At 39.4% G+C, this 26,453-nt stretch overlaps 1 protein-coding gene across 3 annotated transcripts in view; it reads right to left on the bottom strand.

The window, feature by feature from the left end:
• Nucleotides 1–26,453, bottom strand: part of LOC149142195 (threonyl and alanyl tRNA synthetase second additional domain-containing protein) — a 264,846-nt gene that overhangs the window by 191,389 nt on the left and 47,004 nt on the right. For all 3 annotated transcript variants that reach the window (XR_016264627.1, XM_089448951.1, XM_089448952.1), the window contains exon 3: nt 5,187–5,296. Coding sequence is in view for 2 of the 3 variants with exons in the window: in XM_089448951.1 (XP_089305077.1) it covers nt 5,187–5,296 (110 nt within the window). In the remaining variant the exon portion in view is untranslated. The remainder of the gene's footprint in view (nt 1–5,186; nt 5,297–26,453) is intronic.

The raw sequence follows: 26,453 nt of genomic DNA, 5'->3' as shown, positions 1-26,453 counted from the left end.
TCTTGGTGCGCTGGAAGAACTTGTCGGATGAGGATGCCACCTGGGAAGGTGAGCACATATTGGAGCACCCAACTTTGAGGTTGCTTGAGGGCAAGCAACATTTGGGAGGGGAGGACTGTCATGTCCCTTCTCACAAACATTAGTCACAGGGTGCAACTACACAATTTTGGCACATTTTTGACTTAGGAAGAGGACCCCACACTTCGACTTAGGAACTTTGGGGCAAATTTGACTTTATTTAGCAACTAGTGGGATGTGGGGGCCACCCACATGGGGGAATTCGAACTTGGCCATTCGATATGCTTGGAGGGAAATTGAATGGGTGGATGGAGGGGCCCACATGAGGCTAAGGAGGCCCAAGGGAATATAAGTAGAGATCAGCTCTCATTTTGGATCATCTTCTACATTTGCAAACAAACACTCACTTGTACACTTTGTTGTTTAGCAAGTCTACCGGCTATTTAGCCACGACTCTCACACAGGAGATTCAACCTCTACTTTGGGGGACCATTTGTGCCCGCCCTATGGAGGTTGTTCTACAGAAGTTTCAGGGAGTCAGGGGCAGCAACGCACTTCAGTCGTCAGCACAGAGAGGGAAGTGCGTATTTTTGGGCAGCCAAAAAACACGCAAAGGGAGTTGAAGACCAACAAGAGATTCATTGCTTGTTGGGGGATCCGGGAACTGAGGAAGCAGCATAGTGCAGGGATTTTCACTAGAGTTTGCAGCTAGCTGAACCAACATACCAGCAATTCTCATTTCTGAGCAGAGGGACAACGCAGAGGCCACCCAGCAAAAATTCGTGGTGACTTGGGCAGCAGTTGATCTTGGCCAAGAGCCATCCGGATAGTTAGGAGTTGGATAGCAGGGGTAAATCCAGCATTTTGGAGGAGTTTGCAGAGGGATTTGCAGGTAGTTTCCAGTAGGTCGAATTTGGCAGCCATAGCTGGGGAGAGGCTCCAAGGGGGTCGAAAAACAGAATTCAAAACCAACCAAATTCCTTTATGGGTTTTTCTGGGTTTTGTCCAAGGAGTCTGAGGTTAAAAGGACACAAAGTTCTGGGCGTTTTTAGTGCACTTTCAAGCCAGTCGAAGTTCAACAATGTAGTAGTTTTCTGGGGCAGTGCAGTGCAGATTGTTGCAGCAGCTGGGCAGCCTTTAGCTCAGCCATTTTCCCACCTGGGGTTGGTCTTTCTTGTCCATTGGAACAATCCCAGGCGTACCATTCCAATATATATTGTATTCAGCTTGCAAAATTCTAGTAATATGGCTCAGCGGTTCCTTATTTGCAGCATTTCCATGGGTGTTTAATATGTATTTCGTTTTTATATTCTGTTGCACAGTTTATTTTCTTGATATCACTTGTATTCCTATTTAGGAACATTACACATTGCATTTTGGAATTAATTGTGCATTTAATAACTAACCTCCAAGCATAAGTTTGGTTGATAGAGAGATAGGACCACCTTTTCGTCTTCTCTTGAGAAGTATAACCTTTCTAGTATTTAAAATGGTGACCTTGCAGTCGTCAGAGCCACAGTGTTTGCAGCGTCGGAGGCACCGTTAGATTTCAAAGAGAGGGATCATTAATCACACCCTCGTGTGCTTCACCTTGACTTCTCTCTGCCACTTACTATAGAGTTTAGGCTCAATATAGATAAAGATCAAAGGTCATACTTAAACTAGGCATTTAAGTAAAATCAACCAAGATTCCTGCATTTCACATAAGTCCTAGGAATTGCATTTCATATAGGATAGTTATGCATTTAAGCCACATTTGTCCATCCGATACTTGGTCTTAAAATCTGTAAAGCAAGAGTGTTGACTCCATAAGGCACTGGTTTCAAATCTATATATCTAATCAAATCCTTAAAATCTTGCTAAATCTAAACAAGTGCTAGGACACTCAATTGTGTCTCCCAGACTAGTTGGTTCCCAACTTGTCCTTCATCATTTCATTTCCATAGGGTCTACCCCCTGTTGACCCTACCGCCTACACCTACCTACAAGTTAGTGAGAAAAGCCTTCAACCCCACAAGGTGTGGTTGGTGGTAGGGAACTTAGAGAAGGGGTTATCAAACTAATCCCGACTCTCTTCGTTTTAGCTATCTCCTAGATTAGCTAAGGGGGGTGGTCCCTAATGAAAAGTTAAGTTAAAAGATGTGAGTTTCTAGGAGAGTGTTATAATGAAAATGAATTACTTTTAAGGATTTATGGGCAAATATGAAGTGAGCAACTTGAAATAACAATGGCAATCATTAATATGATTAAAAACCATAAAATCAGTGCCTTATAAGGAATTTGCTCAACGATTTAAAGATATATTTGCTCAAAGTAAAATGCAATGCTCTCAAAAGAGAAAACAAAGCTACCCTGAAATGTAAATAAGAATTGTTAGCACAAGTTATGTAAGATACAAAATGCTTTTGAGATAATCAACTTTATAAATCAAAACATGTGAAACATATCTTGCCAAAACCCAAAAATTAGTACTTAACTTGGAAATGTAAAAAAAAGGAAGTGCTAAACCAAGATATCAATATGCAATTAGACTTGAAACATGAAAAGAAAACACTTGTTTGAAATGATTACAATACTTGCTTTTGGAATAGACTTTGCATATGAAAACTCAAACCATCAAGAGACAAGTAACGTAAATTTAATGGAAAGTGCTCTTGGTTAATTTTAATAATTAGCTCTACAACAAGATTACAATTTAGCTCTTCAATCCTCAGACCTCACCCTCGCCCAATGATATGGATCTCACAATGAGGAGTCAATAGAGGAGTAGAGAATCCCTGAGATGTCTACTTCAACCAACTTATGTTGGAGGTAAAAATTTAATAAGGCTTGGGGCCTTCCTACATTAAAATGTCTAAATGAAATGCAAATCGTGTTAATTCTCGAAATTAAAATAATGATACATGCAAATGCTTCAAAAAAATTGATTTGCAATGCTTGAAAATGAAATAGTGTTCAACATAAGTTGCAATTATAACTTCAATTGGAGGAATAAAATTAGCTTACAAGTGTTGCATGTGTTTCATCAATTAATTAAAATGATACAAGTAATTGCTTGAAAGTAAAATTTGTTTCAAATAGACAATGACAATAAATTGCTCCAATATTCAAGATAACAAAGTAGCATAAAATTGAAGCATGTATTCAAGTGCTCATGAAACAATTTACCAAGGTAAATGGAAACGAATCAAAGTTTGTTAAGACTATAAAATGCTTGCATGTAAAGGATGGATTGCCCAAAGTAAAGTGTAAGCTTGTAGCTCCAAGCAACAATAAGAGAGAAAATGCAAAGCTCAAATGAAATTGTAACACCCCCCATAACCTGTTGTTGGGAGACAGCTTAAATGGCGAGGTTGGAAGTCAAGCTAACAGCCTCCAACCTAAGTCGTTGTCGCGGTGCCTATACATTTTGAGTAACAACAAGGCCTTTTATTACTAGATTCATCTTTCTATTCATTATTAGACATAGTTGCGCTCTGGACATATTTATACATGATTAAAGTATTTTCGTAATTTTATCATAATGATTGTGTCGTGTCATTTATAGTTGAAAATTCCATGCAATTGCTATTTTAGTGCACCATAGTATGTCTGTCTTCAGACAACTAGAAGACATTTGTATCATCCTTTGGGTAAAAGGCAGAAAATCGTTATTTCTCCAAGGATAAGAGAGGATGAAGGCAACACCCTAAATAGGTTTGTCCTAAAACAAGAGGAGTTTTCCTAGGTTTCTTGCGACCGTTAGACCTTGCGGGAAGAAACTATGAGGCACTAGGTCAACAATCTGATTTGTTGCTTACATTTGTACTTGAAGATCAAACAGCAAAACGGATTGGTAGATACCAGGTAATCAGTATAACTAATCCATCGATCAGCTATACCATTTTTAGACTTGTTCATGATTCTAATGATGGACAGCAATTGATTGCCTGATCTAATACACATATCTACAACACATTTTCCATCAACATCTCGGTTAACAGTGGGTGCCTTTAGACTGCACTAGTGTCAAATATACTTAATGGAAAGTGTAAGATGATAATTCACTTTATCTATTATGCTTTGGATTTCTTATATTTGGCCAAGTTATTTCACTTTCACTACAACTAGTAGATTTTAAGTATTGTTACAGGAAGAATTATTCTCATCAACTTCCTTTATTTCTATAATATTTTTACCCAATTGCTTCCCAAAGTTGCTCCTCCAAACTTGGGGAATTTTTCCACTCTGCCATCATTTTGCATAGAAGCAACATCATTGAAGAGGTCTGGCTATGCAGGGAAAAACTCTATATAAGAGACCTGGCTATCAGACTCAGGCATTCTTGACATCATCAAGCTCCAGCCCTGGACTTACTTACTTAGCCTTCTACATGATCCGGTTATACGCATGTTTATGAGGCTGTCCTATTATTGTATCTTTTTTTTACTTCATTTTACCATAGATTTAGATTTGGCATTTTCTAGGAGTTGCATTTGCACTCCCACGTTGTAATCATACTGGTTGTATTCTTCAGTCCCATTGACCTATTTATGGTCATTCGTTGGACATTAATAAAATTATCTTACCTTATCTTATCTTATCTGATCTTATATACAGCTGATCCTCAAAGTGTGTTTTCTGGTAAACACTTTAAGCAACAAATGCATTAATACCTCAGTGTGTAAAAAGAAATGTCTTGACATCAACTAACTTTGGAAAGCATCTGCAAACAATCTGAAGAAACAACAAAAGATCCCCAAATATTGAGAGATTTATCAAGAGTTGTCATAAGTATTGTTCAGTTTTTATTTGTATTATTTCAGGCAATTCTCCAAATGAGTCTCAAAAATACACTTCCTAGATTAGCTTCTACCATCATATCTGCCAAAAATGGATCTGAACATATAATTTCTCCCATAAAAGTTGTAAATGATGAGATGTTAAGAAGGAAATGCATTAAAATTTGAGAGCAATGAGTAAGAACCAAAATAGCTTTCATGAAAATGTTATTTTTGACAAGCAAAAAAAGTGTGGTTAAAAACATTGTTGCAACCATGCAAGTTCTAGTTCCATCAAGGAAAAGAAGAACATATATTCCAAATCACTAAACTGGGGTCCAGCAGCAGCATTCATTCACAGAAAATGAAAAAAACTCAGTCATTTATCAAAACCAGTACATACTCTACCTTGAATTGAGACCCCGTCGATGCTCATCAACAGATAAGATAACTTCTTGTCCTTTTCGAAAGGTACTTTGATCAGATAAAGGAGAGTCAAAATGCCCATAGTGGAAAACCTGGTAAGGCAAGCATACTGATGGTTAGATCTCAAGAAATTATTGGAATTTGGACATACAATAACAGAAAAACCAATCAGCATATTGAGAGAGAACCATATGAATAGATTGATTCATTTTCCAAAAGTCTTTTATGTGGGTTGTATTATCACTCGGATTCTCCCTAGAGAAAAAGTCCCGACCTCACCAGGGGGAGAACCTAAGGATACTAACAGGAAAGCCACCCACTGTCACCTAGACAGCCTTGCCCCTCACTTATAGGTTTCGGATGTGTGTTTTTCGTAGCCAAGGGAGGTTTCCCTATGTTTGACTTTAGTTCTAAGTTTATCGTTTGGTATCACTGATGATATGATTTAGATAAGATGTTGACATTTCCGGTTTCCCCAAGGTTGTGGTATGATGATGACTCATTTATTGATTCTTTCATGCAAAACATCAATCATATTTATCAGTGAAATTTGCAACATAGATAAAAATACGTCCATTTCAAACCCATGATTTAAAAAGTAATTTTTTGTTCAAGTGATGCAAGTCAATGGTATTCTTTTTCTGAGCAAGAAATGACTCATAGTAGAGGTGTGCCTGGTGCTATGGCCCTCAAATATATTAACGCAAGGCCAGTACGAGAGAGTAATCTTCTTGATAGATGTTTTCGGTGCACTATAACAGTCAGGCGGGTGAATGGATGGCTTCAGGATTTACCCTAGGGTGACCTTCGATATACTCAAGGTACATGGAAGTGATGTCTGTGTTTAGTTCTGTCTAATATGATACTACTCAAATGGGTACCAACAGGGGTAAATTGGACCTCCAACAAGGCGAGCCTTAAGCTCAATGAGTAACCTCCTGAAGTCACAAGTTTTCCTTGTGTATGAGTCCCAAACCACAATTTTAGTGGCTTAACGACAAACCTTGCCATTATTTATAGACGTCGGAACAACTCTCTAACCTAGATATCTAAGGGAATTTCTTGTTGATAAGGTGTGTAAAGAAACCATGTGCTTACGCTCATTGGCAATATTTATCCCATTTAAAGAGTATGTGTGCTTGAAATGAACGTACAAATGCTTGAAACAAATAATAGATAACTATCTCAAATAAATGTACCAAGAAAGTCTTGTTAAACATTTAACGTTGCACAATTTTAATTTGGCCAAAACACTTCATAAAAATTTCATCATAATTTCTCCATGAATCATTAGTGACCAATTAGAGAGGATTAAATGTTTGACCATTCAATCTGAATATTCGAAATGAAAGAGATCACATAAACATGTCCCTATGGGGTTAGCATGTTGTTTTAAGAAAATTCAATGTATACACGCGGCTTATTAAGAGATTAAAATTTATCACATGCATCAAATGTTAAACAAACTTTCTAGTAGATATTCCAACTTGATAATTCTTTCAGGTACTAAAATGCAAATTGCTCGAACAGCACATGAAATGCATTTATACCATGGGCCACACCATCAGCCAAGGGCAGAAGTTTTGGTTTATTTTCCTTAATTTTTTCTTGAATGGTTTAGCTCCTTCCTTTAAAGGGATCGTGTGTTGTATGATATTATCCTTGTAGGATTTAAATTCATCATACAATCTAGCAAAACCATCCCTATATTCCCATATTAGTGAATCAATTTCTTTCCTTTCTGTTTTGGAAGTATTTTTCCCAATTTTTATCATATTAGGGCTTGTCTTTGGCTGAACGTTGACTTCTATATATTCCTTGGGTTTGGGGGAATTTTTTCTTTACTTACACATATCATGTCAATCAAGGATTTGTTTAAAGGGGACCAAAACTTTCAGAATTTTATCCTTTTCGCCCTAGTCAACTACTTCAAAAATACCATCTAAACCATCCTAGTCAATTAGTCTATCCGTAAACTCTTCTTCACTAGTCATGAACCTCTCAATTTGTTTATCATCCTCGTAACCCTACCAATGTTGGAGGTTATCTGGGACAGATGACCTATAGATAACATCAGTTAGGAATCATCCATCTGTCATTGTCTCCAATGTTGGGTTGGATGAGGCATGAACAACTAAGGCATCAACTAGATCATTTTGGACTCTTGGGAATCAGGATGTAGTTAATGGAGAAGGCTTGAAGTTTGTCAATTAGCTTAACTATTGCCTCCTCGCAACTTTTCATCCTATCATCCTTAGTTGAATAAATTCCTTTGATTTGAAGGATGATGAGCTCTAAATCCCCAAAAACTTGTAATAATTTTATCCCCGTGTCATTTTCCAAGTCAATTCCTAAGAGAAAAGCTTCATATTCTGCAACATTGTTTGTGGCTTCAAACTCCAAAAGGTAAGAGAAACTAAATGAGTTTTCTTAAGGGGGTATCAAAACTATACTAACTCCATTTCTCATTTGAGACTGGGCCCCATCAAAACACATTGTCCAAATTGTGAAAATTCCTAAACCCGAAATCCCTACTGCAGTAAAATGATGTTACTTCTCCTACTTGTTAATCCACACAAGTTATTTACTGTGTTCTACGGAGAATATCAAGGTAAATACAACTGCAACATTCACTACTTAAAATAATATACCAAAACAAGAAACTGAACAAGCAAAAGATACAACACAAGTGACATAGATATTTTTGGACAAATGTCCCCGGAAAAACCCAATGCGAGGAAACCAATGCAGCAGCTCTAAGGGTTTAATTATTATGCAGTAGTAATTTCTGAATATAATCTTCGGATGCCTTGCCGGCAATCCAGTTACAGAGAATATCATTGACAGAGAGATAAGTGAGGTTACCTCACACTATCACTGGAAATCCTGGTTGATCCATCCATTGAATGAACTGCCCTTGGTTGCCTCTGCGCACTCACTCATCAGCGCAGCGTCACCCCTTCAGTTGATCAATTTGCTACCCAGGAACTTCGATTTGCACCTCCCGGTCTCACACCCCGACTTCCGACTTCTGCAATCGATTCCTTCACCGAATTTTCGGATTCCCTCTTGGCTTCTACGCTGCCTCTACATGGCCATGCGTGGCTCTGCTTCAGCGCCTCTAGCTATGCGTTGCCTCTGTTGGATCTCTCTCTCTCTCTTCTCTGTTGAGTATTCTCCGACCAAGAAAGATTTCCCTTTGGATACTATCCCTGCCCCTCACTACAAAAGATCATTATCAAAAATCTCTCCGGCCGCTGCTCTGCTTCAGAAAATTGAACTTTTGATCATTTATGCTTGATCCTCGTCTTCTTCTAGAAGTTACACCCACAGTTAGATTAATACCCATTAATTATTTTAATTTCCTAAGTTTAGACTTAAAGACCCATTAAAAATAATTAATTATCTTAATAAAGTTGTCTTCGGGTGGAATTTCCCAAAACGCTTTCTGGGTTCTTTGAAATACATGTGCCCAAGCCTCCCTGCAAAATTTCAGACTTAGAGCACATCCGATGCTACCAGAAATCAACACAAAATTTATCACTTTCTTCAATAGGACCAAGGGCTGAGGAATGGGAAAGAATAGCGCAATTTCCAATGTGAATATCCATTAGGCATACAAAATCATTCATGGGGTCTCTGGGATCTTCCACGTGATATTTCCTAAGTGGTTCTCGAGGCTGTGTGATGAAATTTCCATCATAAGAGGGGATCGTGAGATAAGAAAAATCCATTTGCAAAGATCCACCAAAGTCAAAAGCAATCTTCCTAGACAACAACATTCCACGGGAATCTTAACACATCAATGATGACAATGTCCATTAAAATGGTGATGTCAGGATCAACTGCTAAGTGTACAACTAAGTTCTTAATGACCCCATGCACCTTCACCTCTCCCCAATCAATCACACACACATTTCTATAAGGTCTGCTCATTTTCAGTCCTAATCATTGCATGACACTAAGGGGTATAATGTTGGTTGAGGCTCCAGTGTCAAGCATGCAATAGTGCAAAAGAAAGTTATTAATAGCTAGAGATATATAGAAACGATCATATTTCCCATGGCCCTCCTCTACCGGTCGATTGCAGAATTATAGGTTGATCTTGGGAAGGATCATCTTTCACAAATCTTAAAATATTCTCTGCCTTTTTTCTAAGTGATAGGATTTTCATTAATTCGATCCGGGGGACATGGCTCTAAATGATAAAAAATATGAATTTGGAAACGATTTAGAGCTATATGTTAAGTTCTAGATGAGATAACTTACTTGGAAGCTTGCAAAACTTGTTGTAAGTGGTTGTAAATTGTAGATCCAATAAAGTACAACCTTGTGAACCTGCAAATCTGCAACACAAATGACTAGAGACAAGTGTAAAATACAGAGTAATAAAGGCTTCTATCAAATCTTAACTAGATCTAATAGTTAAGGCACTTTTTTCCAAGATTATAACTGCCTAAATAGATGTAAAAATAAAACCAGCAAGTGAATTTCTTAAACTAACTACAAAAAAAAATATATATATATTTTTTAATTTTATGGTTGTTGAGATAATATTTGTGCCCTTGGAGTTTCACCTCTTTCCAAAGCGTGAAGTCGCTATGGATAGCTTTGTGATCCAGGAGGACTTTGTTGATTCAACTGTACAGGTGTTCAGGTGTCGTCATCATTGTTCAGTGTCGTTGTCGCTTCAATTCAGCTTCGACAGATCGACAGTGTTGGTTAGGGATCAGGTTGTTCAGGTAATGTTCATAGTTTTCATGGCGTTCAGTCGATATGGGTTGTACCTGGTTGTCGACTTGAGTTCATCGACAATTCCACCAGGAATGGTCGATGACATGTGTTTTGTTGTTCAACAAGCAGGATTTGGTGTCGACATGGTTGTGTTGTCCATCACAAAGGTTTGATATTTCGTAAGGGGTGTTGTCACAAACGTTGTTTTGTCAATGATTCATATGTGGTTTTATGTCGCTTTGTGACAATAATTGAAAAAGGTGCTTTTACACCTAATGTAAAATATAAAAACCCTAAAACTACATTTAAACCATGCTACAAACCTAACACCTAAGTCCTAACCTATCACAACACCAAAAACTTTGTGTTAATACAATTCCTAAGTCTAAAATCCTAACCCTAAACCTAAGTTCTATGACCTCAAAACCTCACCATATAGCTCTCAGCCTAAATCACATTGTAAAACATTACAAATAAACCATAAAACTGTCTAAACAGCACAGTCAACATAGACCGTATCGGAAGGTCATGTGAACAGCGGATGGATAAGTCGTCGAGGTTAACATGACCGCCAGGTCCTAACCGTCAGGCTAAGTCACAGGACACGTCCCCTAGGGTCCCGTGTCCCGTATTTTACGTATTGGACACGAAAACGGCCCTAATACGTGTCCAATACGATTTTTAACGTGTCATAAAAATAGAATACGTATTCGACGTTTTCCATTCGTGTCATAAATTTGGAATACGCGTATTTGGTACATAAAATACGTTGCCCTAACGTATTTCGATGTTTGAATACGTATTGAAAAAAAAGCGTGGTTTATAACGTAAGCGTCGGTCTATTCCGGCCTATTTTCGGTTGTCTGGAGCTGTCGTGTGGAGCGAGCTGCGGGAGTGTTCGTTCAAGACCAGCGTTAAACCAGTAAGCCGAATGATATTTAAATTTTAACATGTTCATTGGTCAGCCCCCAAGTATCCACATTTCGCACTATTTTACGTTATTTTAATATGAGCAGCCGCAGGCGTGTGCAAATGCAGTACAGCCAAACTAACAGCCCACATAAAAGAACAAACGAATAACCCATATACGTCTATCAAAATAAGCCAGGACCCATTCTTGAATTTAGAGCGTGTTTAGTGCAATACAGTGAAATACATGGCACAACATAGGGGTCTACAGTTGCTACATATGTTTCACGAATCACAGGTTTTTAAATTTTTTTAATGGTTTTTTCATCACAGAAATGTTTCAGAGTGCCACGTTTGTTTGCTAGATTTCTTTTATGTTTTGGACTTTCAGATCAGATCTTTACTAGATCTTTGTCAAAACTTTTATGTGTGCCACTTCTACAGGACCGAAGCCTATTACAGCACTGTGATAACACAGTGCTGTAATAGGCTTCGGTCCTGTAGAAGTGGCACACATATGATAATATAGTTTTGCAACAAGGTCATGCTTCGGTCCTGTGTTAATATCCCTGTCTTCAGTCCTGTAGAGATAGCACACATATGATCACAGTCTTGCAACAAAGTCATATCTTGGTCCTGTAATGATATCCCTGTCTTCAACCCTATAGAAGTTGCAACACAATCCTGTAATACATTTATGCCTCTGTCCTATGATGGTAGCCCAATCTTCGACTCTGTAATGATAGCCCAGAAATGTTTCAGAGTGCCACGTTTGTTTGCTAGATTTCTTTTATGTTTTGGACTTTCAGATCAGATCTTTGCTAGATTTTTCTTTTATTGTTTGGAATCTGGATCCACCTTTGTATCTTCTTGTAGCAGGTAATTGCTTGGTTCAGGGTTTATTTTATCTTTTGGTTGGGGTTTTTGTGACTCGCTTGATTGTATTGCAGGTCTTAAATACCATTTCCAGTTTGCACTGAGAGGCCAACTTCATATGGTATCCTACAGCACATTTGCATGTACAGAATTAAAGCCCACTTATAACCAATTGTATAAACCATATAATGACAATGATCTCCTGACAAGCGCTCTTACAGTGCTCTTAGCATATGACAGAGAACTCCATTTGAATCTAACCCTTAATGGCAGTGTATGGCATCTTCAAGATATGACAGCCACTGTCATGCTCCTATATATGACAATATTCATGACAATTGCTGACAATAACCCTATGTTAGCCCACATATCAACTGTTACAAATTTAATACTCTATACTTTGTATCCTACAGCACATTTGCATGTACAGAATTAAAGACACATATCAACTATTACAAATTTAAAAATTAATACTCTATTCTAGTCACTTGAACTTCTGATCAGTTGCCCACTTGCCACCTTCTAAGGACATCTTCAAGGCATGGAACCCTGCTTGTTTGTCTGTATTCATAACTTGTTACTTCACCGTTACAGTCCCATATGAGATATCTGTAGCAATCTAAACACAGTGACACACTGATATAATTTTATAAACTGTCAATACTAAATAGTCATCCTCTTACCTGTGTAAAGGAGTGTCAAATTCATAATTATTGCGGTTTGTGACAAATTGACAATTTACAAACAGTAAGAAACAGCAAGACTTTAATTGTGACTTTAATTGTTTTTTTTGTAGGTGAAGGTGTGTGGACTTTATAACAGTGAGAAGATTAATGGCTCAATCATCCAAGGCAGCCGGCAGAGGTCAAAGTAAGGGCAGTGCTTTTCGTGGTCCCCGCCCTCCAACTCCAACTCCAAGTGTTTCAGTTTCTGTTTCACCTTCTCTTGGTCATAGTGCCCCAAGTGCTTCAAGTGAAGCTGTAGGTGTTTCTCAGCCAACAGTAACATATGATGCTGTTGCAGCGAGACAACAAGCACAGCTAAAAAAATACCCTCTCTGGAAGTATGTAACCAAGAAGCAAGTGCCAAAGACTGGTCCGGGAGGGAATGTGCATTGGTCTTGTAATTTCTGCAAGGGTGAATTTAAGAGCACTTACTTTCGAGTTAAGGGCCATTTGTTGGGCCTTCCTTGTGGAATTGGAGCATGCAAAACTATCAGTCAGGACGAAAGAATGGATTTGGAAAGGGAGGATGCAGCTGGCTCTGTGAATGTGGTGGCAGCAAGCAGGAAAACTAGTAAAAATGAAGATCCTCTTCCATTCTTGAGGAATTCTAATATTAGTAGATTTGGGAGAAAAGAAATTCAGCCAACAAAAAAGAGGGCAGCCCAAACTTATAGTGGTCCAATGGACAAGATTTTTCGGCGTGAGCAGCGAGATGAGGTTGATCTTACATTGGCATTCTTTTTCTATCTCAACTTCATTTCTTTTAATGTTGCACGGTCTCCTATGTTTATTGAGATGTGTCGAGCTCTAGTTGATAGGGCTCCAATTGGGTATGTGCCTCCAAGTTCAGAAAAACTTAGAACCACATTGTTGGTGAAGGCAAGGAAGGAGGTGGATAAAATTCTACAACCTATTAAATCATCATGGATCTCATCTGGTGTCAGTATTGTCTCTGATGGATGGACAGATACAGCACGCCATCCTCTCATCAATTTCATGGTATATTCTCAAAATGGACCGGTTTTCTTGAAAGCAGTTGATGCTCTTGGACAATACAAGGATGCACAATATATGGGTGAGCTGTTTATTAAAGTTATTGAAGAAGTAGGCATTGAAAGTTGTGTGCAAATTATCACAGATAATGCACCTGTTTGCAAAGCAGCTGGCTTGATTGTGGAAACTAAATATCCACAAATATTTTGGACACCATGCATTGTTCACTCTTTGAATTTGGCACTCAAATCTATTGCTTCAGATGTGACATGGATTGGCAATCTTATTGAGGATGCACGCCATATCCGAAATTTTGTGCAAAACCATACCAATGCCCTCACAATATATAAAGAGTACACACATCTATCCTTGTTGAAGATTGCAGATACTCGGTTTGCTTCCTCATTCATCATGCTTAAGAGGTTGAAGGAGGTGAAGGCCGCTCTTGGGGCCATGGTTATTTCAGATCTTTGGTCTTTTTGGAGAAAGACGGATCAAACAGCTTCAAAAAAGGTAAAGGACATAGTGTTAGATGATGGTTGGTGGGAAAGGGTGGATCTTACCATAAAGATCATGAACCCTATCATTTCTTTCTTGCGGTTTGCAGACACGGACCAGCCCATCTTAGGAGAGGTTTATGAGGGTTGGGATTCCATGATTGAGTCTGTGAAGACTATTGTTATGGAGAATGAGTGCCCTGCATATGAGACATCAGCAGAGAGCTTATGGTCCACCATACAGGATATTCTTATCTCTAGGTGGGATAAGAATTGCACACCTTTGCATTGCTTAGCTCACTCTTTGAATCCTAAGTACTACAGTCAAGAGTGGCTCCATGGTGGGACCTCACACAGATACCCTCCTCACATGGATGGAGAGATTTCACAGGGGAGGAAGATAGCATTCAGAAGGATGTTTCAGGATAACACATCTTTTCTTGAGGTGGAGGAAGGCTTTGTAGAGTTCTCCACTGGCACCAGGAGATTTGGGGCGTATGATGTACTTGGAGATAGAGGGGTCAAAAGTGCCTATGCATGGTGGGCAACTCATGGGGCAGCATGCCCTATTCTACAACAGTTAGCCTTGAGGGTCCTCTCTCAAATTACTTCATCTTCTTGTTGTGAGAGGAATTGGAGCACTTACGGGAATCTATATAGTTTGAAAAAGAGCAGGCTTGAGCAATCCAGGGCGGAGACAATGGTGTATGTGCACACCAACCTTCGTCTTATTTACAGGCAGAGACAGGAGTGGTTGAAGGGAAAAACAAAGATGTGGGATGTGTTTCCTGATTATATGGGCTTGGACGACAGTATTGAGTTGGCATTAGCCAACATGGATCTTAATGACCCAGTGCTAGAGCCAGTGACTTTTGATGATGAGACACAGCATCTTGAGGGGTCATCCTCCACGGCAGCAGATCCTGGAATGGGCATAGAGGAGGAGGATGGAGTACAGTCAGATGGCAGTGGCAGTGATGGTGACTATGACATAGAGGACATGGACTATTGATAGAGTGATGAGTCATGAATCATGGACCAGTACCGAGCTATGATATTCCTACTTATTTTGTATCTAGTATCTACTCTTTTGTATTTTCCATTGGCATTCTCTCAGGAGTCAGTATCTACTATAGTCTATGATCTATCTATGTACATTGTAAACACTGAACAGTGATACATTTTGATTTTGATGACTTAATGGAAAATCTGCATTTTATGGTTTTAATATCTAAGTTCTAAATTTATAATTACTAGTAAGTACTTACTACTTAGTTTCTTATGTGCTTGTAAGTTGTAAATTTGATTCTATTTATTTTTTTAAAGTGAACTATGAACTTTGAGAAGTAATTATATTTTAATTTGATTAGATAAGCTGCAACCTGCAATTTAATATGGATAAAAAACTATATTTCAGTATATATATATATATATATATATATATATATATATATATTATTAAATATATATAAAACGTGTCCCCCGTGTCCTGTTTCCAGGTCGCTGCGTTTCGTATTGAATACCTCGTATTTACGTGTCCTCGTGTCATGTGACTTAGCCGTCAAGCTAGAGACCGCATCGGAACCGGTAGCATGTGAACAACTGCATAAGCGGCAGAGGTTATCACCATGGCAGGCAGGATAACCGGGCGGAGACTGCGTGAAAGCGGTCACATTTAACCGTTAGAACTCACCGTAAGCGGAACTGTCGGAGAGGAGTCCGCCTGTGATTAGACCGCAGCCTATTCACATGGGCGGTCAACCAACTCCGCGCAGTCAGCTAACCGCCAGTGGATTATGTTTATCCAAAGTATTTTTTGGGTTTTTTATTGTTGAGTTTGGTCTAACTCAATGCGATGACCATGTAACCTCTGCCTAGGTGTCTAACGAGAACAGGAACAAGTTTCTAAATCAACCAGTTTACAAACCAATTCATCCCAAATGTAGCTAAAGTGGTTTCATGAACCTGGAGGCCTATAAAAAGCAGAATTGCTTCTTGAAGAGGAGAGTGTTTTTTTTAACTTTTGTATGCAGATTCTGGAGGACATAGGCGGTTGTTGTTTTCAGTGTTTCGGGAGGATCCGGGGTCAGTTTTGGAAACTGTAAGCAGCGTTGGAAAGCCGGTTCAGAGCGCTATCTAATGACAGCGATCAAAAGTGCCTGCGTGCACATTCAGTATGATCTTTTCTCTGTGTAATCAACTTCTTTTGTTCGTTCCTAATAAAAATGGTCGCCCATCTTGAAAGCGGACCTGGAGACGTAGTCCATCAAGGACGAACTCTGTCATCAATTTGTTGTCTGGTATCGTTGTGTTTTTATTGTTTTCACTTCTGTTATGCATCAATTTTATGTTTAATCAGCTATCATAAAGTGTTCTTTTCAAGCAGTTTTTCCTCAGTTTGCGTGCTTCAGCTAACATTCAAATCATTAATGGTTAACCAATTCTACGTCAGTATTTAGTTTATGATCATTTCAGATCATATAATTTGGTATTAGAGCAGGTTGCGTTTGTAGAATGTGCCATTGAATGCCAACCACGTCAAAGTCGCAACGAGGAGAAGGAATCCTTGAGCAGATCGATCCAGAGATTGGAAAGCGACGAGTCGTTCAGAAATCGACCATGTCAGGACCTGATGCAGGTGAAAACAATGAAATTAAGATGAGTGAAGAACAGTTTCAGCAAGCATTTCTAACCATGCAGCAGATGTTGGAAGAATTGTACGAAGACAAGAAGGCAAGAGATGCAGCTTCTTCAAAGCCATCGAAGAAGGACAAAGGTAAAGGGAAGACTGATAAACCACCTTCACCTCCATCATCTCCATCATCCTCTTCTTCTTCTTCTTCTTCTTCTTCTTCTAGTGCACAATCTGAAATGAAAAAGAAACCTAAGAAAACCTCTTTTGAAACTTGATGTTGAATTTGAGTTACCTGTTTATGATGGCGAAATAAATCTTGAAAAGTTAGATAACTGGATAAAGCAGTTAGAAGTGTATTATCGCATTCAGAACATTTCTAGCGATAAAACTAAAATTTAGTTAGCTACACTTAGAATGGGAGGAACAAATTTAATCTGGTGGGAAAGTAAAACTCATATAGATGTAAAGCATAAAGGAAAAGTCATCTCGTCATGGTCTAAGTTTTTAAAAGCTCTTAGGAAACAGTTCTATCCTTTAGGATACATGCAGCAAGCTGTTATTGATTGGCAGCATCTGAGGCAAGGTAAAGGGCAGAGTGTTCAGGAGTTTACTCAGGAGTTCAGAAAGAAAGCATTGGCGCTTGGTATTTCATTGGATACACGTGAAACTTTGTTAAAATACATCGGCAGTTTACATTCATATTTGCAGCATACTTTATTGATGTTTAATCCTGATGATTTTGATGAGGTGTGTGTTCAGGCCATACATATTGAATCAGGTGGTAGACCATTCAAGTTTTCATTGCAGTCATCCAAAGAGTTGGAAACCAAAGATTCCAGTGACAGTAAGGGGAAGAACATTTCGAAGAGAAAGAAATCAGCGATCGTTCAGAAGGAAAGACCTACTTGTTCTCATTGCCAGAGAATCGGTCATGATGAATCGAAGTGCTGGAAACTTCATCCAGAACTTAAGCCCAAAAAGTTCCTTAAGGAGAAGGATGAAAAAAAGGCCATTGCAACATTCCAGCAAGATCTAGGTTCAGATTCAGGTGATGAAAGGAGGATAACCGCCATGGTTACAACAGGTAAAACTTCTGATACTGGTTCAAGTTTGAAAACTATTGCATCTTCTTCAAACATAAATCCTTCACATGAGGATAAAAGAGTTGAATTGTTTAACATAAGTATAACTTGTAAGCACACAAAGATAGATACAATGTTTGACAATGGATCACAGGCGAATTTAATCTCTGAATATTTAGTTAAAAGTTTGGGTTTGGAAACACCGAATCATCTAAGACCTTACCCATTAGGATGGCTAAATAAATCAACTCAAATAAAAGTCACCAAACAGTGTCGATTAAGATTTGCCATAACAGCTAATTACATTGATGAAGTGGAATTAGATGTGGTTCCAGTAGACATATTTGGAGTTGTCTTAGGAAGTCCTTATCTTTATGATCGTGATACAGTATTTTACAGGAGAGAACATAAATATCACCTTAAGAAAGATGGAGTTGAATTTATTGTTAGGGCACATCAAAGTAAAAATCACTCGAATTCAGTTAATGTTACTCAGATGAAGCGATTAACAAGTTCAAACAAGCGGTTTGTAATCATGTGTATAAAGGATCAACATAACAATCAACATGATTCTTGTTTAAGTTATGCAGCTCAGCGTAAAGATGGTTTGATTAAAGAGATAGAAACAATTCCAGTTCTATGTGAAACCAAACATCTTATCCATAAGCAGGGATTACAACATGAATTAAAGTTTGTGCCTAAATCTCCTCTTCCTAATGTCAGAATGAATCAATTCAGTTTAAGTTTGGAACTTAACAGTTGCAGGGATACAGGTTAGTATTGGGGAAAGTCAATGTTCAACTTCTCTTGTATTGTGTCACCATGTCATGCCTTGAACAGTTTGGAAACCTCTTTTCAAGTGGAGAGGAAACCTATTTGTTTTCATATCAAAGCCTTTTCCAAAGCAGTGTCAAAGTGTTTAATGGGAACATATGCATCAAAGAAAAGTGCTAATCAATGGAAGCATCATGTAATAAATAAAGGAAAAGTGATTCAAACAAATCAACAGCTAACTCAATACTTTCAAAGACAAACTAAGTTACAATAAATTTCACCTTACAGTTCGATAGGTTCTGTGCAGCAAGTTCACTTAGTAAACAGGAATCAGGAAAGTATGGTAAATCAAGTAGCTGATTTGATGTCGAACGTATCTTTGATTGTCTCTATTATTCCGCAAAATAGATTGTCTATACAGGTTGATGGTATTAAACAACATCCAGTAGACACTGTTTTCAAAGATTGTGAATCACTAACTCATGATTCTTCGTGGAAAGAATTCAATTGCCATGTTGATAACAGGTTGTTTGCCCATCATCACAAGTAGTTCATACTATAGATGGAAGAAACAGGTCACCGAATTGAAAAGAGCCATAGTCACCATCGTCAGGGTCATCACTTCCAGGTGACTGATCAAATGTATTGGTACATCGTCAGGTCAAGGTGGAAAGAGAGGGAGTTCTACCCTCATCGACTATTTGTTTAGTCAAACTTTTGTGGTCCAAAAGCTTTCAAGTGGAGAGGAATGATCCAGGAGGATTCCGATGATTCAGTTGTACAGGTGTTCAGGTGTCATCATCATTGTTCAGTGTTGTCGTCGCTTCAGTTCAGCTTCGACAAATCGACAGTGTTGGTTAGGGATCAGGTTGTTCAGGTAATGTTCATAGTTTTCATGGCGTTCAGTCGATATGGGTTGTACCTGGTTGTCTACTTGAGTTCATCGACATTTCCGCCAAGAATGGTCGATGACATGTGTTTTGTCGTTCGACAAGCAGGATTTGGTGTCGACATGGTTGTGTCGTCCATCGCAAAGGTTTGATATTTCGTCAGGGGTGTCGTCACAAACGTTGTTTTGCCGGCGATTCATATGTGGTTTTATGTCGCATTGTGAAAATAATTGAAAAAAGTGTTTTTACACCTAATGTAAAATATAAAACCCTAAAACTACATTTAAACCATGCTACAAACCTATCACCTAAGTCCTAACCTGTCACTACACCAAAAACTATGTGTTAATACAATTCCTAAGTCTAAAAGCCTAACCCTAAACCTAAGTTCTCTGACCTCAAAACCTCACCATATAGCTCTCGACCTAAATCACATTGTAAAACATTACAAATAAACCATAAAACTATCTAAACCGCGCAGTCAACATAGAACATATCGGAAGGTCGTGTGAACAGCGGATGGATAAGCCGTCGGGGTTAACACGACCGCCAGGTCCTAACCGCTAGGCTGGAGACCGCATCAAAACCGGTAGCATGTGAACAACTGCATAAGCGGCGGAGGTTATCACCGTGGCAGGCAGGATAACTGGGTCGAGACTGCGTCGAAAGCGGTCACATTTAACCGTCAGAACTCACCGTAAGCGGAACCGTCAAAGAGGTGTCCACCTATGGTTAGACCGCAACCTATTCGCATGAGCGGTCAACCAACTCCGCGCAATCAGCTGACTGCCAACAGATTATGTTTATCCAGAGTATTTTTTGGGTTTTTTATTGTTGAGTTTGGTCTAACTTAATGCGATGACCATGTAACCTCTGCCTACGTGTCTAATGAGAAGAGGACCGAGTTTCTAAATCAACCAGTTTACAAACCAATTCATCCCAAATGCAGCTAAAGTGGTTTGAATTGCTTCTTGAAGAGGAGAGTGTTTTTTTTTACTTTTGAATGCAAATTCTGGAGGACATAGGCAGTTGTTGTTTTCAGTGTTTCGGGAGCATCCGGGGTTGGTTTTGGAAACCGTAAGCAGCGTTGGAAAGCTGGTTCAGAGGGCTATCTGATGACAGTGATCAAAAGTGCCTGCATGCACATTCAGTATGGTCTTTTCTCTGTGTAATCAACTTCTTCTGTTCATTCCTAATAAAAACGGTCGCCCATCTTGAAAGCGGACCCGGAGACGTAGTCCATCAAGGACGAACTTCGTCATCAATTTGTTGTATGGTATTGCTGTGTTTTTACTGTTTTAACTTCTGTTATGCATCAATTTTATGTTTAATCAGCTGTCGTAAAGTGTTCTTTTCAAGCAATTTTTCCTCGATTTGCGTGCTTCAGCTAACATTCAAATCATTAATGGTTAACCAATTCTACATCAGTATTTAGTTTATGATCATTTCAGATCACTTTGATAAAAGGAATGGGTTTGGTTCTTCCAGAAATCACCCCCACTTTTGCTTAATCCTGTTGAAGATTTTCAAATCTCCCTAGGAGCGGCCTATCTTCTTAGTGACGTCTTAAATCTTCGTCCTTTATGTGCGGTAAAATAAGAAATCATGAAGAAAAATGAAGCCTTGTCATGGAATAGTTCAAAACCTTGGATTTAGTCTACCTGCAAAACAACAAAAGCAAGTGAGGTTCTCCCCCTAGATGTTCTTTTCCACATAGCTATGTAGTTCCTGTTACCCACCATTTTGTGGGTGATATCCTTAGGAGATTTTTTTTTTCTCCAAGATGGTCCTCAGCCGATAGCCAGCAACCCCTTGCAACCACCAGCTAGCTCATTGTGCCATTTCTCTATCACCTAATCCAGCCATGTGGTCCCTCACCCATCTGCCATGATCGTATGTTTGAAGGTGGGCCTCCCGAAACTAAAGGTATGCCTTGTCATTTGGTAATTGAGTATTGTAGTTTGCTTATCATGGACACTTTTAGGCATGGATTAATGGGGGGATTCAGCGGAAAGAATGGGTTAGGTCTGTGCCCTTGTCCCCTAGACCCCTTTTGGATATTAACCTTGCATTCTAATCCCGTGGGATCTCTTTTACTGAGCATTTGGCTCTAGGGATGGTATTTCATGGGAAACCCCGATTTTGGTTGCGTCATCCTGCTCCCTTATCCGCTTATATTACCCTCTTTCCACTCATTATTACTCCATTCATCATTTCTCCCACCTGGGTCCACATTCTTCCACTGGGTCCGCGTAGGGTCAGCTTGCCCCTTCAACTTGCCCACACCTTGGGTCTTCACCTGGAATGAAATCCGGAGGTTGATGCAGCTAAAAAGAAAGATAAAAGCATATTTGGCCACATTCAACAGGAAAATGTACAATAAAATGCAAAAGATGGCCGAGACAAACACATTTCGCATGTGGGCAAAAGCCAATACATGACCTCTACCCCATCATCATGGCCATCACCCTGCTTCCTACAGGTTCTATGAACCCCCTTCGTCATATAGGAACCCATGATTGTCCCAACTCCTGGTGGGCAATGAACCGCCCTACCTTTAAAGGGGGTATTCACTATTATATCTTATACATCATGCTCTTACCCTTTGAGCCCCGAGCAGTTAATCAAAGAAAATCATAAAAATGCAAAAGGCATATAAAGAAGGGTGGAAAAATCAAGGTTGGGCACTTCATGTACCACGATTGCTCCCTCCTATACATTATAAACCCAAGTGTAGGCTTCCTTCTTATTAGCTACCCTTGTACCCCAGCATGTGACCCAGGGCTACCCCTTCTCATCCCCTACTTCATTTACCAATCTGTCACATGCCACCACCTTTTGAAGGATGTACCTTGAATATATTATCCCCTTTAGAAGTAGAAACCACCTAATAGGATTCTTGGTTAACTCCATTTGGAGTTTAGGAGACATTGGCACATCCCGAAGCCCATTATGGAAGGGCAGACCATTATGAAGTCCTCACCTGTGGTCCATGATTGGTAAGCTCATTTACTCGATTTCTCTAATGACTTGTTGTACTGGAAGGCTAGGGGACGCATTGGATCTTATGCAGGATTGCAGATGGTCTCCATCTTGGGTTTGGTCTCCCTATACAGGGTCCTAATCCTCCAAAGGGCTACATTGGCACATGTAGGGTGTGTGTTGAGAGCCATGGGCCTCCATAGCAGCATATAGCACTCCATCGATCCCCATAGCCATTCAGAGATTGCTCGTGGCTCACTTATTGGACGAGGAAGATCACCTGATCCATCATGCCCAGCTGGCCCCAGATTTGCACCATAGACTTGGCAGATGATCCAAGACTTGAACAATGATGTGGCATCACCTACACCATCATCCTAGCCCTCGCAGGCAATCTACAAGCATCTTCGATTTGTTTGGAGACTCATGAGGACACTTGTGTGCCCCCCCCAATGTCATTTGGAACACCACAGGTTATCATAAGGGCCAACCCTTTATCCACTACTTTTGAGGGTCATATTCTTCATTATGGCACTCATGGACCTCATTAGGCCTCTTAGAGGATTATTATTTGACCTTTTGATAGGCTTATTCTTTCATTTATGAGCTAGTTTGGTGGGCTTGTCACCAAAATTTGATTTATTAAAACATTATTTTATTTTTGGGGCTTATGTAGGCCAAAGAGGCTAATTCGAACTCCTCATTAATGTATAAATACAAGTGAGATGACTTCATTTGCTCATCATCACTTTGGATTGGATATTTTCTCTCCCTTGAGAATTTCGCACTTTTTCTAGAGGATGAATTGGAGATTTATGGATGAATTTTGATGTGAGGATATTGGTCTATCTTATCTTGGAGCTTCTCTCTTGTCAATTGTGGATGGTTGGATAAATTCTATTACATGTAAGTACATGCATTTAATGTTATTCTTGTTTTACTTTGTCATATACATTGGATTGGGATTTTAGCTATTTTTAGGGCTAATTGTTGCATGCATAATTGTGGAATTTTGTCTCTATTATAGAATCTCTCAATGTATGGGCCATGTAATCGTGAATGAAATCTCCTAGGGGTAATTCCATTAACAAATTGACCTAGAAGGCTAGCGAAGTAGTCTTGAGGCCTCCTTGACCAAGAACCAAAGGTCCTCACTCATATTCATCATAGACTCCTTTCTTCCAAGACTAAAGCACTGATCTACCAAGAGGTGGTCACCTAGAATCATATCTTTTTCACCTTTCCCCAGGTCTAACCAAGTTGGGTCACCTAGGGCATCATTTTCCCAACAAACTATCCCTCCAAAAAGTTCAATCTCCTATGGTCTCCTGCGTTGGTATCTCCTTAAGGCCTCCAATTTTGAAGCCATTTCGAAAGTGGAGTTATGAGAAAAGCCAAGCCCTAGCATCCCTAAGGCTAGTGCCTTATAGGGTCAAATCAACACCTTTGAGTGAAAATCCTTTCTTTAATCCTTCCCCCCACCTTGTCTAGGGTAAGAACATCATTGGTTGCCATACTTATTCCTCCTACCCTAAATTGGGTCCACTTGGTCTCGTGTGGTCCCGCTCCTTTGAAAAGTCAATCCTTCAAGAACCATCCGGGATACCAACTTCAATAAGGATTTTAGGGATTGGGAAACTCATTCACAAGTCATATTCCATAAACCTAACCCTCAAATCCTCCCTTCCTTTCCTAGAGGACATTGTACCTTGCTTAGAAAGCAAGCAAGCTCCATCCTTCAAACTTCTTTTGGGAAGAAGATTATTTGGGTCACTCATATCCATTAATTGATTTATCCTTCATCGGTGACTCCATAACATACTGGGTCTCCTCCCATCAGTGAAAGTTCGTAAATAGAAGGGATCCTTGCTGAGATGACAGTGGGCTAAGTCTGCATCTGTTTCCCTTGGCCTAGCATTTGCCCTTTAGGGATCCCCTTTAGGTCCCTTGCTAGTTTGAGTGGTAACAGTTTATTAATGCCAAAGGACGTTAGTCTTAGGATAATTTCACTCATCAACAATAAGAATTGAATTATATACATATAGCTAAAAAGAAGAATAGAAAAAAAGCTTCGTCAATGCACAAGAAATTATACAAGGGTTTGCAATGAAAATGAGCTCTTTATTTGGGATAGCACTTGTCTCAAATGAACAACAACAATTTGCAAATGAGTAGAGCCTAGCCTTTATAGAAATTTTTCGTATGGCTAATTAACAGCTATTTTTTTTACTTGACTTTTCCCTTTAGTAATTTGACTTAGCCACATCTAAGCTGGATCTCCAATGCCCATGACTTTGTGACAATTTTGACACCTGGGTATCTTGAAACTGGCCTGGATCTGAACTGGGTATCTCTCAAAATCTTCATACCTTGCCCAATGTTGCCACATCATCATGTTTTGTTGGAGCTCTAACTCCCTTGGGAATCTAGAGAAACTGAGACATCGGTTTTGTTCCTCTTGTTTTATAGACCAACTTTGACATATTACAAGTCACATTATGTCAATATTTGCCCTTGTTAAACCTTCTGGAAATTTGTCCTACCACATCATCACACCAAGTGGATGATCGCTAATGCCCTTGAAGATTTGCAAAATATGAAACATGGATTATGTTCCTCTCATTGAGTAGACGAATTTTGATGTAATGTGTAATATTCCTACTAGGAAATACAATGATAAACAAAGCAAAAATTTTACATGCAAAACATAAAACCCAACATGCAGTAAGTGACCCACGAATTTAGCCAAGAAATGCATAGAACTGAGCCATTTTATTATATTTGTAAGAGGAAAGTACAAATCTGAATGGAGTGTGTGCACTTGGGCTTGCTAAAGCAAGGTTGACAACCCCAGGTGAGAAATTGTGTTACCCAAATGCTAGGAAGTACTTCCCCTTCAATTTATGCACTAGCCCTAGAAATCTGCAACTGTTGGCTAGAAAGAAGTTGTTGTTTGGCCCCTCTAGAGTGCTAAGAAAATTCTGAGAAATTAACCCTAGCCTCTCCTCAAGAAACCCACAAAGACCCAAAAAGAGTTGGTCCTAATTCCAAAATCTGAAATTCACCTCGATTTCAGCATGCTCCTCAACCAACTGGGTAATTCGAACCCCCAGGAAATCCTGCTGCCCAAGTCCTCCAAAAATGTTGAGTAACCCTCCCCAAAATTCTCCTTATGCCTCCAAGCCAACCCAGCTCCAAAATCTCGGAAGGAGCCCTCACAACAAGTGAAACTCACAAGGGACTGCGCAGACCTAGTCCAATCACTTTTGTGCTAACCTAGATGAAGAAAACTTGGCCTGTAGTGGGGCCCCTCAAACCACCAGGCAAACCCCTGCAAAATTGTTGCTAAACCTCAAGGGAATTTGCTCCTAAATTTCTGGAAATGATGCTACTTTGTAGCTCACTCTCCCCAGGAATGCATAGTCCCTCTTTGCGCCTAAACTGCTCTAGAATACCACGAAATAATCTGTCAAGATACCTCCAGAACAGCTCCACAATGCAACAATGGCTCCCCTAGGGTGGCACTCGAAGTCCACCGAAGGAAGAGTTGAGATTTCCCCTTGGAAATCTCGTGTGTTGAACAACACTTACAGACTTGGCTCAACAGCTCAAGCGTGCTAGGTAAGTTTGTTTGTCAAAGGTTCAAAAGCCCCAAAATGATGCATGCTTCTCCTATTTATCCTTGAGCTTCCTTTTCTCCATGTGGGCCCCATGCATCGACCCCCTCTTGACTTTCTCCCTCCAAAAGTGCGAATTGTCTAAGGGGTGTGTATTTCCCTTTGGGGGTGGCCCCCACCATCCACTAAGAGATCAATTTGCCTCTCTTCCCCTATGTTGGAGCCTTCCTTAGCCAAAAATTGCAAGTGGGGCCCTCCAACCCACTTTCCTAAGTTGAAAACCAAAAATGTCAAAATTGAGCAAAATTGTATTTTCACTTAGTAATATTTGCTAAGTGGGAATATCACATAATGCATGTTACAAACAACTCAATGTTCCCTTGTTATGTCACCTAGAAACATGTTTTGACCTATTGACCAAGTTTGACCAAGCTGTAACTTTTCACATGGTGCTCGAATTAGAAAAATTCTACATGGCATGGATCCTCTAGTCATGGTGTGCAATCTAAGACTAGGTTGACATTTTGACCACTTG

Source organism: Pinus tabuliformis, chromosome X (genome assembly GCF_031772625.1).
Source record: "Pinus tabuliformis cultivar Carrire ecotype Pingquan chromosome X, CPIR1, whole genome shotgun sequence".
In the NCBI taxonomy this organism is placed as follows: domain Eukaryota; kingdom Viridiplantae; phylum Streptophyta; class Pinopsida; order Pinales; family Pinaceae; genus Pinus; species Pinus tabuliformis.
Note: the sequence above shows the minus strand (reverse complement) of the source record. Positions and strands in the feature narration are given on the sequence as shown.